The sequence below is a fragment of the Anopheles ziemanni genome, chromosome 3 (assembly GCF_943734765.1).
Source record: "Anopheles ziemanni chromosome 3, idAnoZiCoDA_A2_x.2, whole genome shotgun sequence".
NCBI lineage: Eukaryota > Metazoa > Arthropoda > Insecta > Diptera > Culicidae > Anopheles > Anopheles ziemanni.
Window position 1 is genome coordinate 20,962,791 of NC_080706.1, and position 15,565 is coordinate 20,978,355.

Below are 15,565 nucleotides of genomic sequence, written 5' to 3' on the forward strand. Positions count from 1 at the left end.
CAAACCAAACCAAGTTTCATTCTTTGCCAGTGACTTGGCTTGTCTTTCCCCTTTTATGTGATGTTCAATCACTACCCTGCTTCACATTTTTCATTGAATGAGACTTTCAAATTTGAATGCATTGAATGAGAATTCATATTTCTTACCACACATGATGCTGCATATGGCATGATGGAGGCGCCTAGTAGCTGATAAACTATAAGCTTCACATCTAAAGTACAGAATAACGTAAAGATGCGCGCGTATGCGCAAATAAAACTATCATTTATTGTTACAAAACATTCTAGGCTATAAGTGGGTATGCATCATATTACAATCTTTCGCAATCCTTAGCGATGGCATAAGGTTAAAAACAGAAAATTGAAAAATTTTCCGGGAGTTTTGCGAAACAATGCTTAATATTTTGTGACATTCAATTTCAATTAGCTTAAACTGTCAATAATTTTAAAGCTTGATAATAAACCTTTCCAAAACTGTGCTTGGAATCCGATTCCGACCATTATTATAGGAGTTACAGACCTTCAAAGTTGATGGATTTTTTTCAATTTTTCACGCAATATTTTCACAAATCTTGACTTTGAGAGGCTGTTTCTCAGAACCTGGAAGAGCAGAGGCTCTAGTTTTTGGGTCATTTCTTAGTTTCATCTTGTAGTTTAAGAAAACATGTCTCTTTTTTCTGAAATCCAAAAATGAATTTTTGATTTTTATCCCGGCTTCGCTCCATCGTGCAGTGGTTAAAACCAGCAGTCAAAAAAAATTCAACGCACATTCAACGCAGCCCACACCACCTCTCCTACTCTCCTCCCTAGCAACCTGCACATCACCCGAGTTCCCGGTGGAAATGGGTTGGAATAATTTCTCTTGATCCTAGAATAAATATGATTTAATTATTTGCATTACCTCTCACATCCTACCTCCCCTTCAACCCTGGACTCATCAAATAAAATCAACCGCAGCATCAACACCAAAACACGCAGACCGCGAGTTGAATCCCCCCCCCCCCCCCACTCTACTCCCCCGTAGCTTTTGGGACTTCAGTTTCATGAGCATACGAAAAAATAATCATTTGCTCTTTGCAATGCAACCGAGTGCATTTTGCCAATCGATGCAACGCCCTTTCCCCCGTCCGCGCCAATCGTTCTCTTCCGGTTCGCATCAGATCAAAAATTTAAATTTGCATAATAAACGAGGTAATGATTTTTAAAACCGTGTCATTTCCCCAACCCTCTCTCTCTCTCTTTTCCTCCCCCATTCTCCCGTTTCCCATGGGTTTTATCCGTTTCCCTGGTAAAGGCCATTTTATGCGCAGCGCCACTCCACAAGTCCTTCATACTCTCAATAAGACCGAAATTCGATTCGGACGCAATTATTCGAACATCGAACTATTCATCAACATAGTCCTGGCGAGGCGCTCCCTCCCACCCAGGGTGGGTGTGTGGGTATAAATTAAAGCTGAAATGCCATCGATAAAACCTCGGCCAAACGCTGGTCTATCAAAGCTGGTCGCGATAATTTGCCATGCGGGCACTGGACCGAGCTCGATCGACCAATTGGGCACTCACGGTGCTGAAGGGCCTTTCGATGCGAATCGAGCCCACGATGAGCGCGATGGATTGCACGCACGTGCATAATTAACTTTGTTCCAACCATTTGGCGTAGCCGGAGAGACGGCCGCCCATCGGGTGCGCGGGTGGACGCGAGGTGGTCCTTTTTTGGGAGGGTAGCAAAAGTGAAAACTGAATTATATCCGCTCCACCGGGATGGTTAATGGGAGGCGGTGGAAAGCGACCGAGAGAAAAACGCATCGCTGAAAATGGTTATTGAAACTGAAGCATCTTCACCGGGTACGTTTCATTCCGATATCAAATGCGATGATCGAACTAATTGGCAGCTGACGGGGATGTTTCGGTATCGGTGCGCGATGTAGGAGAAGAAATCCCCCATTCCATGAAGGGAAGGTTTTGCTTGCGCAGCCAGGAGCTAGCTGCACTTTCCCAGGGTTGTTGTTTCACTCGCAGCACCAACCCTGAAAGCGTTCAGCAGCCATCATCTTCGCCAACGATCTCCCCAAACCGTCGGCCGTTAGTGTGCAGCGGTGCGGAATGCATCGCGGTTCATCGTGCATCCATATTTGTCGATTTGATGTGCGTCCTCTCACTTTTATAGAGCACCGCGCGCGAGTGGCCAAAACCAAGGCGGGCCGGGTAGTAGTCATTTCATAGAAAGTGTATGTGATTTGCGGCCCCAGGTACCGAACCCGCCGGTCTTGGGCATCTTGCGGAGCAGTGAACCGGTTTTTATTTTCTTATACCACAACGACGATCGTTACGAGCGTTACCGGACGGGCGGCGACGGAAGCTTTTATAGCCGTCGTGTACTTGAGGGTAATCGAAACCGGAGTGTTTTTTGGGAAGGTAAAGACATCCGCTCTCGGGCGGCAAAACAATTCGACTGGTTTTATGAGGATCCTTTAAAATTTTAATCCATTTTACCCGAGGCCCGACGTATGTAACAGGTCGAATGGGAAAGCGAATGTCGTGGGGGGAAGGGAGAACGGAAAGAAGTTGTACAGTTTTATTGAAAACGTCCGTGAGAACGGACTAGCTGCCGTATGAAAGTGGGACAGTTTGGTGCTGCCATGCATTAGCATAAACAATTTATTTCCATGCTAAAGATCCGAATCTATTCCACAATCTTTAAATAAAGGTTCCCAAAAAAACCAGAGTCTTTAAGTCAACGCCTTTGCTGACGCTACTTATGCTCCATTTGGCTTCCACCGAGATCCGACACCGGCCCTTTTACGGTGAGCCAGTTCTATCTTAATGCTTCTTCTCTTATTTCAATTTTCCCACCAATAACCTTCACCTAGTTTACGGGAGTTTACGGCTCATGCTTTTTCCCGAGCCCGAGACGATTCTCGGCCGCGCCCGACCCATTTAGGAAACCATTGTCGGCAGCAGAACCCCATTACCCATTGTCTTTCGTTTCGACTTGGGCTGGCAGTTTTAGCTTCCCCGATGGTGCCGTGGCAAAGATATGCTTTTATCCGGGCACTGGAGCGCCTGCTTTCACCGTTGGCACCGCGATAAATAAGATGCCAAACCCATAATCCAGAAGTTAATTAGCTGCCGGTGCCGGTTCCGCCGGAACTGGAGCAAAACACTAAGCCCCCTGGTTAAGTTGTTACTTGGAGCCGATTGGTGCGTCTGTGTGGAGCAGAATAGTTCTGCCAAACGAATACGACCCGGTGAAGATCAAGCCATGCATCGGTTGTCATTAGTTTATACAGCTTTCTGACCCGCCTACCGCACAATCCGATTAAGTGATTACGAACACTACCGTCGTCCAGTGGAACGGAACAGACTACAACGAAATATACCATTCGGATCCGAAAATGGAACCAACCAGGAAGGAATAAGGACAGTTTATCCTTGCGCCGGGGAGAGTTTAATAAACATCCTTTCATCGATCGTATCTGTGCTTCTCTCTTCCATTTCAGGGGTTTTTTTTATCGATGAAGAACATTAAAACAGAAGAAGTTCCAGCTAGCAGACATCTGTACCACCTTCGGACCCAGAACCCACGTTTGAGTTATTTTAGGTGAAGGCTCGGTTTCGTTCTGGATGAGTAAAAACAAATGGGCCCCGGCTCGATAACAAACACTGGCATAACAGTTTGCTGCCTCTGTGCGGCCGCCTGGGACCATTCATCTTTAAGACGTACGGTGCCCCCGGTGCGCCACAGACCGAATGCGGGCTCATGGCAGATTCGGTCCAGTGGTAGTGGCAGTAATTGCCGGACGCCGACGATGACGACAAGCACCAGGCATTACGGAGACCCGGGCCCCATAAATAAGATCGATGTGGAGCGACGCTCCTTGCTATGCTCCTCTTCGTCCTTTTCGGGTTTGTGGAAGACTCTTCGGGCTTGGTGGAAGTTGGGAATGGGGGCGACGGTCTTCAGCTTCCACTGGGCTAATGAATCAGTAAATAGTAAACCGGGGACGGTACGGTCCTTAGGTGTGAAACCGTTATACCCCCAGACCGATTGTTTGATGTAGGTTTCCATTCGGCCCTGATCCTTGGCCCGGCGGTTGTGGTTTTGATCAGGACAAACAGTCAACCCTGACACAACTTTTAATATGGTTTCCCAAGGTCATAACTTTGTTCCAGAAGTAACCCGCATAAATTCTAGATTAGTCTCGACCCTCCCACTGTAACCATAGGGGTTTTGTTGTGTTGAAAATATAATCTGGCCTTCGAAAGTGTGTGTATCATTTACAAAATGGCTTCGTTTCAATAACAATTCACTCCCAACGTACTCCGGCGGAATACTTCACTGCTTATCTCTGGCACAAGCTTATCCCCGGCAGCAATCTCATCGAAATCTATTGCCCAGTTAAGTCTGCCAGCTCGCCGTTCTCCGTCGGCGACATCACGTCGTCCACATCGGGATGGCGAACAAACCCCGTGGAAGCGTGGCCAATGACAGGGAAAAGACTCCGGTCTGCCCGTAGTTGGAATTTAAGACACATAATTTTCACTCCTCTACTCGGGGCGGTTCGAGTGCCCGGGAGGTGCACAGTGCTACCATCTTGCCACCATCCGGGTTCAGGGTCTTAGCAGCGGTCAGTTGACGGTCTTCCACTTCCCCGCCGGGAAACCATCTTTTTCGAGACCAAGACGGAGTTCGTGCCGCCAAGAAGGAATGCCAACGGAGGACAGTTTTATTTTACAATTGTAAATTGCCAACGCTTTAGCGCTTGCTGCTTATCGGGAAATGGTGCCCAGCGCAGGAGCGGTCAAGGACCGTGGCGAAGGTTCGGCTTGGAGCACACAACTTTATTCACCTCGCCTGAAGTTCACTTAGCTCTCGAACTCCCACGCCGTGTGAGTGTGTTTGCTAAAGAGTATGTTTTGCTTCGTATTCAGAACATGGAGGACAAAAACAAATTCAAATTTAAAGACAAACGATTAGAACTGTACTGTTAAAAATAATAAAAATGTTCATTTGAATTGAAAAGCAAGTTTTATCCTCCAGCAAATGTTTGGAATTGGAAAAACTTAACCACAAAGCTAAAATGAATTTGCAAACTGTGCAAAAAAATGGAAGAAAATGTAGCGATAACGAGAAACTACCGAGAACGCAAATTATTCCTCCGGAAGCTTACGGAAGATTATATTAAATCCAGCTTCATAAAAATTCCGCTACGATATTTTTCCATTCTCCGTAAGCTCGCCATTGTGCTTCAGTGTGTGTTGGTGGTTTCTGTTTATTTTTACTTTCCTTACGCTCAATGTATTCCACCGGGCGTAAGCCATCGGAGCCATGCACCGGTTGGACCGATAACGTTTTACAATTGAATTCAATATCCAATACCAACCAACCGGCCACCGTAAAGCCACTTGGCACCGGGTTCGGTGCAAAACAGCCATCGAAAGCCATCCCTCGTTCGCCGTACCCACCCTCCCGCGGGTAAACCCGAGCCGCGAGGGGTGGAAGCCATTTGCGAAGGAAGCCCCACGGCAAGCAATCGCCATAATGCGAAAGACACATTCTCCGGAATGAAACACGAAAATTACGATCGAAGCTAGTCCTTAATGCCCGGGCGGTGGGGGAACTTGGGGGAATGGGGTTGGCCGCAGGCAACAAGACAAGATGGCCACCGCGCCGCTCTTGCCTAGAACAATGAGGCGATAATATAACTATTGTATGGAATGGAATAAATTTGATTTTCAATTCGAATAAATTTCATTCGCCAACCCCCGCCGGTGGCTCCGGGAGATCCGGTTGCGGGAATTACCGCCCGAGATCGGTACGCCCCGATTACGGAGTTGGTCCGATGAGCCCCGCCTGTGGTGGCTCCTAAGGATGCCCGCCACTCCTGCGGACGATGGGGCGAGCCAGAGGGTTTCGCATACACAGGTGCCGATTGTTAACGAGCTCAATTTCCATTCAATTTTCAATTCGTCTTCAGCTCTTGCTTGAGCATGCAGACCATCGTGCGTCAGAGACTACCGGGGGCTACGATTTACGCATGGGTTCTGGCGGGGCGTAGAAATTACGTTGACTTCCGGCGCCCGTTCGGTCGAGGGTGGGAAATTGATGAGCGAAGACTGAACGTACCTGCAGCTCGTGAAGAAAGTCCGTCTCGTCCAGCAGCACGATCCGCACCGCGATGGTCTTCGACGAACGGCACAGGCAGTACATTTTACGTTTTTTTTCGGGGGTTACGTGCTGGAACCCAATTAACACCTCTTTTCCGTATGCACCACCGTTCACACTTGCTCGCACTGCACTCGGTCACGCGAAACCGTTCCTTAAAAGCTGCCACGCGCCAGCTTTGTGCACCTCCTCCTTTGCTACCCCGACTGGACGGAGGGGTCAGTTGGAAGTCGTTTCGGGTCGTCGCTGTTCGGTTGCTGACATCACGCGGCGATCACTTATTGAGCTCATCGCTCTTCCGACGTGCGTGCTTCCTAAGCATCATTCCTTGGACGCTCGAAGATCTCCGCTTTTTTTATCACTAGAGTTCAAGCGAATTTGTTTAGGTTCTTTTTCCTTCAGCTTTTTGTTGTTCCCCTTGGCAAACCACAAACACGGACCAGTGGTTCGAACCAGTACTGCACTGGGAAACGGCGAAGAATTCACCGGGAAGTATTTATCGCCCCGCCAACAATGGTAATATGGTCACGCCCGGGAACTGCTATCAGAGAAGCCAGGACGTACGGACGATCGTATCACACCGGACTGGGGAAGAGCGGTTCGTCCTTCGCACTGAGGTTTGGCCAAGCCGAACAGGATCGACCGGGTGACTGGCGTGATTGATTGATTGATTGGTCGAGCTTGATAAATTACACGCCGGAATGTGCGCGCGAGGTTCGTCCGCTGATGGCGATTACCTGCCCGAAGTCTCACACGTAATTATCTCGCGCACCTGGAATGGAAGAAGAGTGGGTACAAAAGTTAGCGCAAAAAATAAAAAATAAAAAGCAGGAAACCATATTAAAATCTACAAGGCACGGAATGTGGAGTGAAGATATAAAACGGTCGAATTATCTTCGCAACGGTCGGTGTGAAAAGTGGGAACATGTTGGCAGTTGAAAGGAAAACATCAAAGTTGCTGTGGATTTTGGGACGGGGATTTACGCCGTTGCTACTGGAGTTGTGCGCGCCGGCAAGGAGAGGCAAGCCATGACATCAGATTGAGCTTGTGTTTCAGAACAATCGCAGAAGCGTGTAGTGAGTGTCAAGTCGCACAATAACCAAAAGTTCCAGACGTCGAACACATGCAAGCTGTACTCAATCACGACGAGCGGGTTTCGAAAAGTAATGGAAAGTTGTGCTATTATCCAACCGGGTAAGTTCCAGTTCCAATTATTTTGTGCGAAAATGTCCAATGATTTGCTGCCTCCGAACCAGCTGTTCTACTTTGCATAGACCGTTCATTCAATAGCCATTTTCTTAAGGAACTACTTTAAGTTTTTGTTCCAATCTATCTTTAATATCTAAATCCCATCCCGTGATAATCGTTCATGGATGAGGCGCTCTAGAATTCCAATTACTTTTCCATCTGGCAGAATGGAGATTATCTTTAAATATCGCCTCGACCATAGTTGCATCACTTCGGCACCGGGGGAGGTGCCGGTACATGGCAACCACGCTGGTGGGATTTTTCTGCTCCATTTCCAATTCCTCCCCTTCATCCAGCGCGCCACAAATCATCGGCAGTATCGTACACTCGAGTTAACTATCTCCCCACCGTCGTACATCCACCTTGCACAAACGAGGTCTCTTGAGGAACTAACGAGTCCAACCTGCCGGTCCGATGTCGTCGACGAGCGATGCGTTGCAACGATGCGGTCATAACTTATCGCACACAGCGAGCGAGCGAGAAAATGCGCAAAAAGACTGCTACCCCCACTGACGCCGCCGTGGCTGGCGAACTGTGCAAAGGCAGAGGCATCGGTGGGAAGTTGAAAAGAAAAAACCAAACACACACACAGAAGAGGGAAGCCAAACGATTTTCCAGTTGCCGCCTTAGTTGACCTCTCGTCGGCGGTCGGTCTGTCAGCGACTTCAAATAAACGATATCATGCAGCAATTACGGAAAAAGGACTCCTCACCCAAACCCCTGTCCGCGGGCCTGATGCCGATCAACGGACTACCGGCGGGAGGTTCCAGCGATCGCGTACTCGAGGTTCCGATTATCTGGTCGTACACTCTTCCCAGCACCGTCAAGCGACCACACGTTCGACTCGGTGGGATGATTCAATCGCGCGGCGGAAAACATCGATAGCGAGACCGTCTCGCGTCTAGTTGGATGTGCCAATCAGTTCCCAAGTGGAGTCGCGGACCAACCCGGAGTCACCAGATCACGCAGTTGGTCGGTGGGCGAGAGAAAGCGGTGGCAGGAAAAGCGAAGAGTAATTGAAATAAATTATCAACAACTCCGATGCTTCCCTCGGCTGGAGTTCTGGGGAAGCATCCTTGCGACACCTTCGGGAACACTCCTCGGCACAATGGCACATGGTTATCGAGCGGAGGAGCAGATTCTCAGATTTCAAAGAAGGAAATGCGCTACCGTCCACACCGGGCGTGAATGCACTGGTGGTGGTTAGACACTTTAGATTCCACGCCATGCGACGCCCTGGTCATGCCGGCCATTTTGGGACGCGCTCCTTATCGAGCGCACTTTAGGTAACGACCTCCAGGTAGTGCACGGACAGGTTGTCCACTCACCGACGCAACCGGCAGCAGTTTCAAGTAGCTTCGACTCGACCGTATCCTACGCCTTTTTTTCCCAGAGCAGAGATTCCCGAGCCGGTACGGTGTCTTCCAACGAGGGCGACCTTTGCCAGCTCGGTTTCAAGTGGACCATCGTTCGTTCTCTCCCTCTCTCGACGGAGAGTGTCATTGGGAAAGGTGGTTTGAAGTGACGATCGGTGTCAGAGACGGGTGTCCGTCTCGCATACGGACCTGGTGCACCTGGCGTGAACTGGCTCTACGCCCACCGGTGGCGGAGTTTTGGAAACTATTTCAATTACATCGTCGTTAGGTCGAGATTTACACACACACCTCACCTTCTGTCCTCTTCCATCGTAAACTTGAGCCGGCTTTTTACTCGGTAAATACTGTAATTATTCGTCTCCTTAGCATCGCGTAACAGCGAGGTAATATTCTCTTTTATGTTTCACTTGGTTTTTTTTGCTTTGCTCGACACCAGCACTTTGATGCTGTGGAGCTCATAAACTTATCCGAGGGCCACCCAAGCGAACCCGGGAAAAAAACATCGTTCCCCAAAAGAAAAACCGTCCCTCTAATTTATCGGATCTCCAAATTGGCCATCCGCTCGCTGAGGTCCCTTGAGATGCCGTTTCCTCAGGTTGGGTACGCTAAAACAGCTTCTTATGCTTGGCTCCGTTTTTTTGGCAATGGGCTCCGGTTTATATAAAGCAGTTTTTCCCATTAAAAACACACCCTTGGCGCAGCGCACCCGAAATTGAGACCTAACGAAGATGAAGTGCCTAGTGGAGTGCCTTCAAATGCCTATGGGCCGCGCGCCACCGCTCGTGTTATTACGAAACTCCCCTTACGCACACCGCGGACATCAGTTAATGACAACGCACACCATTCTGAGGGCAAAGGGAAAGAGTGTCCTCCTCCTTCTCCTCTGCACGAAACGTGCCGCTTCGATACATAATGAGGGCGCGTCAGCCCAAACGTGTCCTCCGCAAACGGTGGCAGCAAAAAGGAGCACCGAAGGAAGGCATATCTTAAGCAAAGCAGGACATTGTTCGAAAGATGTTTTTTTCCTCCTGCAACACACCGTTCCGATATGTTCCGGTTGGTGTTGGAAAATTATTTCAAAAATTAGCAAACCATTTTCGGTCGTTGTCGTTTTTCTTTTTTTATTTTCAACATCGATATCAAAACGTCCACAAGCAGGGAGCCCCGGTTCCGTCGCAGCGTGAGACGTCGGTAGGTTCGTTTAAAATCCGCTTAACATGCCTCGGATGCTTAACCGCGCGAAAATTGATGCTTCCTCGGTGTTGTGATGTTGTATCATCGGCACGCCATTTCGGGTGTTGCCACGGGACGGCGGAGGGGAAACAAAACGACAAACAAAAACTAGGAAAAGTGGAAGCGAAAGACCTTCAGCGAACTGCAAATCACGCTAATGACACATTCGCGTGTCCCCAGATACTTCCATCCAATCAATGATTACGACTATTTCTTTGCGAGTCGCTTCTTCGCCGCGACCATGAATGCCGGGGTGTGGTGAGTGGGGGGCCCCACTCCTCGCCATTCACCCCCTCGATTCACCAATCTCTTCCGGTACGGTGACATTCCGACGCCCGGGCAAGGGTGTAGCGAAAAAACATCAAGAACACACCTCTCACCATCGCGCGCGCACCGAACACTTCCCAGGGACACATCATTAACGGTATCGGTGCACCGGGTCGCGCGCGCGTTTATCGTTCTTCCTCCCCCCCCCCCCCTCCCACCCTTTCCCGATCACCCCTTCACCCCTGCAGAAGCGTTTGCAAACAACAACAAACTCCCTAAGGCAGCGGCAATATGGCGGAGCGTGCCCGGCCGAACGATACCTTCGCCGTTGACATGTGCTGTTCGCTCCGGGCAGGAATCATTTCCAAATGATCCCGTTGGGTCCTTTCCCCACACCACCTGAGGTACCACCAAGAACCACCGAAATGTGGAGCACTCTCGCGATGGAGAGCGTGAGGTTGAAAGAGTAGGAAAAAACCTGTCCCTCGGGACGCGCGTACTCGCCTGGACCGGGCCTGAACATCCACAGCTAACCAAACAAGTTGGCAATTATCGTCGATCTCCTTTCACTCGGGTGACAACGGTAACAACGGGACCGAAGCATAACAACGCCGACGGGCCAAAGGGGTGGAAGACGGACGGGACATGGGGCCCGGCACTCGGCAGGACATTCGTGGGCGGGTTGTTGGCTGCGGCACCGTATAGTTTGCCCTATAATTGCTACAGAAGTTGCTCACCGGAGTCCCGTAGTGTTGCGGTGTTGTACACCGGCGCAAAGGCACCGCCTCATGCGGGTTCTTTATTTTTTGCCTCCCCTTCGTCTTTTGCCTGCTGGAACACCTCCCACCAGTTCGAGGAGTGAGGTGGTGACAATATCATTAAACTAGAACGCCTCGCTGACTTCACGGCGCTTCAACGCCATAATTGTGCACTGATAATAATTGTAGCCACTAAGGACACTAACGCGTAGCTCCAGGTTTGTGGTCCGAAAAGGGATCTCCCCGAATACAGCGTCACCCTCGCAACATCAACAATTTTCATCGACATTGCTGGCAAGTTTTCGCAAACTCGCACACATAGCGGGCAACAACTTCATCACCGGGTTCGCACCCAACATTGTTGACAAGGATCTGGCCAACCAGACGTACTCACGTGCGCTGCGCTCACCGGGCCATGCCATGGAGGGTTTGCCCGAAAAACGTTGGAACAATTTCGAGAATTTCTTCGTCCTCTGTCCCGTGCGAGCGGCAAGGAACATGCCAATTCCTGAGCTTCCATCCCGGGAGTTTGAGAGTTTGACGATACAGCACAGCGAGGGGGAAGCCTTTGGGAGATTGCGAGACAAATTCTTCACCATCGAAAAGCGGCAGCAATATAGGCGAGGCGAGTGGGATGTCGACGATGGCTCCAACCGCTTTCGCAAAAGGAAAAGATGAAAGGTTTTACATGGTTGGCGCAGAACGTAACCAACGGAGGTCGGTTTGTAACCGGCGGTGTGGCAGGGTAGAGGCAGAAGGAAATGATGAAATGAATATTTGAAACCATTCGCCCACGACCTCCGCCTACACCCACATACACAAAGAGCCAGGGAGAGCAAGGTGTGGTTTTGCGACGTTCTTGATTCTTCCGGAAAAGGAAACGCTACAGTTCGTCGTGGCCAGGTTTCGTCAACGTTATGTTGCCCACGAACAGCGTGCGGGTACACTTCACCGCCATTTTTTCTTCTCATCTTTTAAGACTGTCTTGTGTGATGCAAACTTTCAGCGACAAGGATACAAGTCTCCCCGGCAAGTGAGAAAGTACTATTTCGCAGGGTTCGAGGGTGGAAGCGTAAATTAATCCGACTGGAACGGTTTCTGAACGGAATAAGGAGGTAAAATTTCTCCTTGGTGAAGGTGTGTGTAAATTCTTCAAACGGTATGTGAAGAGACACTATTTTACATGCGCCCTCTTTTGAAGCACATGATATTGGAGTCAAAAATTGTTTGAAGTAAAGAATTTGAATGCTCTACTCCTGGTAGTTGGGTGGAGATATCTTAAAACATAGATTTAGCGCGATATGTATCATGTTCTGATCAAATACCTCATGGTTTTCTTTTAAGGACTTTTCGGAGACTTCATAAAGAGTTCATCAATGTTGATTTAGGGGCTACTGTTGCCTTCGAATGGGGTATTTTCTGTACACCACAAGATTGGTACATGATTTACAGCCTTTTAGTTGATTTGACCCTTATACGGGTTTTTAACAACCATGTCAAGTGCGAATCACTGTGAAGTATCGTATTGCTAACCATTGCTATTGTTTTTTGCAACAAGAATAATCCTTGAACAATATAGTAAATCTCAACTAATTGTTGTCCAGAACTCCTACTTGTGCTACTTGTCCTACATTTTACAAGCCATTGAAAATATAACGGGTGAATGTATGTTGAGGTGAAGTATGAGACTACAATGTGTTCAGCCTCGAACACACTGTGTCCAACAAGGTCTTAATGAAAAAGGTATCTCTTTCATCCGTGCTTCGCAAGCGAATAGAACTTTTGATTTCAACCCGATAATCTTGCGTCGGTTAAGAAATCCAAAAGCAGCGTGGGCTCGCCAGCGTGCCAATGTCCGGTGGTACGACGTCCAGACGATGTAGTGTCGAGTAGACAACCAAACCCACGCCCAGCTGACGCGACGAGCTGAGTCCGAGCTGGACCCGAGCCTGGATCATGCCAGGGCGTCCGTGCTAGTTCTAATTAATGTTACTTGTTAGTGAGTCGGACGGCACGGTCACGGTGAAGGGGGGAAAACAACTGAACAACTCAGCGAGGACGGAAACAACGCCGTAGTTGGCGTACTTTCGCTTTCGCAACAGAGTAATAGCAACGCGAGGGAAGAATGCCACGGCACGCCACTTGCGTCAGCGGGGTTCAAAAAAGGGAATCGAGGCTATCGAGGCCAGGTCCTGCTGTTCCGACGATTTGAGGTTCGCACCGTTGCGATCATGGCGTCCTACAATTGGAGTAAGGTCGAGTCAGTGATTGTTAATTGTACTCCGACTCACTTTGTCACCAAGAATTAGACGGGCCGGATCATGAATGTTTAGGGTCTTCAGTGAGCAATTCCGCGACACCTTATCCCCCGGCGGGCAAATCCGACACCGTGAGTCACCGTGAGTATGATCTCCATCACGATCATCGTCGTTGTCGTCGTCGTTTGTTGGTCCCAAAAAGGTGGCCCCATTTTTCCCCGCGAACGGAATTCGTTCGATCGCACCTCAAGCGAACCCAAGGCAAATGTGACATAAAGCGGGGTCTTAAGGAGAAAAAAAACAATTGCCCGACTCGTGTTTCCATCGCGTGCGCACGCGTTCCCTCCGAGACGTTAGGTCCACCAAGCTGCCACCAGTTATAAAACATGATCCTTTTTTGCGACAACGCAGCGAGAGACTGGATGAGAGGCCACGCGATACAACTGCAGCAATGCATTCTACCTTAATCCATACTTCGACACTGCATTAGCCCAGAAAGGAGGTAATATTTCTTGCCGCTTAGTGGCCGCCGTCGGCCGGCGAGTCAACGAACTCCATCCGGGGTGCAAAAGTGAGGTTAAAACATCCAACCAAACATCTGCCACCGTCGGTTCTGGAACGGCTATGGTGGACAGGAAAAAATGATCCTTCCGGTAACAAAAAAAAAGTAAACAAACTCACACACATACGGACGGGTTTTTAAATCTGCAGAACCGAGCCTCTTTTCAGCGGAAAACGATGAAGGAACGCTGGAGACGTTTAGGTCCCACGGCGTTCACAGTTCCCTCTGACGGTGAGACGGTACCATCATCAAATCGGAATCATTAGAATGCATCGCATCACTCTCACCCCGCCATTGTGTGGGTGTGTGAATGGACGGTTCGTCGATGTACCGATGTCGTTAGTCCACCGTTCGCCATATCGCGACGAAACAAATCATCGTGTCATCATAAAATAATTACTTATTGTTAGCATTTGCTAGGCCGGTTTTCGATCTCGATCGTCTTCGAGTAACTGCTCGGTGAAACGGCTTTCTTTCCCAAGAATTACCACGACCGCAGCTTGGCGACGCTCGGCCAGGCCCGCTGGCAAGATGGCAGAAGGCCAGATAAAGACGGGCCGAGTGTGTGCGGACTCGACGTCGCTGCCGCTGCGCGCCATCTTAATCTGCACGAACAATGCGAACTCCCGCCCGGTTCGCGTTCCCGTTAGGTTGTGCTTGAAAATTGATGGTCATTTTTCTCCTCGGTGTGCAAAAACTAAACTCAACCCAACGGGGTGTTACGCCATTAGTCGGACCGAAGCATAATATTTAGCTCAACATTAGCCTCCCCTCTCCGGTGGGTGCGCGATCCCCAATTAAGAAACGGTAGAATACTAAGGTTAGTTAAAGTTAAACCTCCCGGACAAGTGCCTCTAGATAGATCACTACCCATTCCAAGGGTGGCGCTACCGGAAGTGGGCTATCCCAAAAAAAAAACAGGGAAAAGGAGAAGCCGATATTGACGTTGGAGTCGTGCGGTTCCAACACATTTGGAGCGTTTAGTCCATAATAAACCGATCGTTGGATCGAGCAGCAGGAGGATTAAATATATCCCTTACGGTTTATAAACTACCCACCCACGGGACACTTCCTGCCCCCACTTCAATCTCCCTCCCCTCGCCACGAGCAAGTAATTGATCGTGAAGATGGACCCGACACGCCAAAGTTAACCGGCTCTCGCGGATTCTCTTCTCGAACGAGGAGATGTGGGGAACGAGAAAAAACGAGAAGAACGGCCAAACGCGGATGAAAGTGCGCGGATTCATTTCAATTACGGTCGCTCCAACCTCCCCACCCCTTCGCTCCTCTCCCTCCCACTCCGAACCAGGGGCGCATGCCGCGGCCAATTATCGTATTATGTGCTTCATCATCTCGTTCGGCACGGTGTTGTGTCGGTCTTTGCGCAGCTAACGTTTCGCGCAAAGTGCATCGTTACGTTGCGCGCACGGTCGAACCACGGGCGGATGTGATCGAGTTACCGGCGGCCACGCCGGCTACCGTTCGGTTGGGTCCGAGGCCATCGAGAACCGAACCACCGTCTCGATCGGCACCGGGGTGACGTTTTTATTAGTACATTCATCTCCGATCTCCTGAGCCTCGGGTTTGACTCAACCCCCCACACTTCCTCTCCGGTGGGTATTTTTTACCGTAATCTTACCCCGCCTCTTGAGGGGGGGTTGAATAGGAAAATGCACTTTGCAGTTAGCCATTTTAAG

General features: G+C 49.5%; 1 protein-coding gene across 1 annotated transcript in view; it reads right to left on the reverse strand.

The window, feature by feature from the left end:
- LOC131284332 (transcription initiation factor TFIID subunit 1) overlaps positions 1-6,210 on the reverse strand; it is a 61,311-nt gene extending 55,101 nt beyond the window's left edge. Inside the window, exon 1 of the mRNA XM_058313188.1 lies at positions 6,127-6,210. Coding sequence (XP_058169171.1) covers positions 6,127-6,210 — 84 coding nt within the window. The remainder of the gene's footprint in view (positions 1-6,126) is intronic.
- Between the last annotated feature and the right edge of the window lie 9,355 nt (positions 6,211-15,565).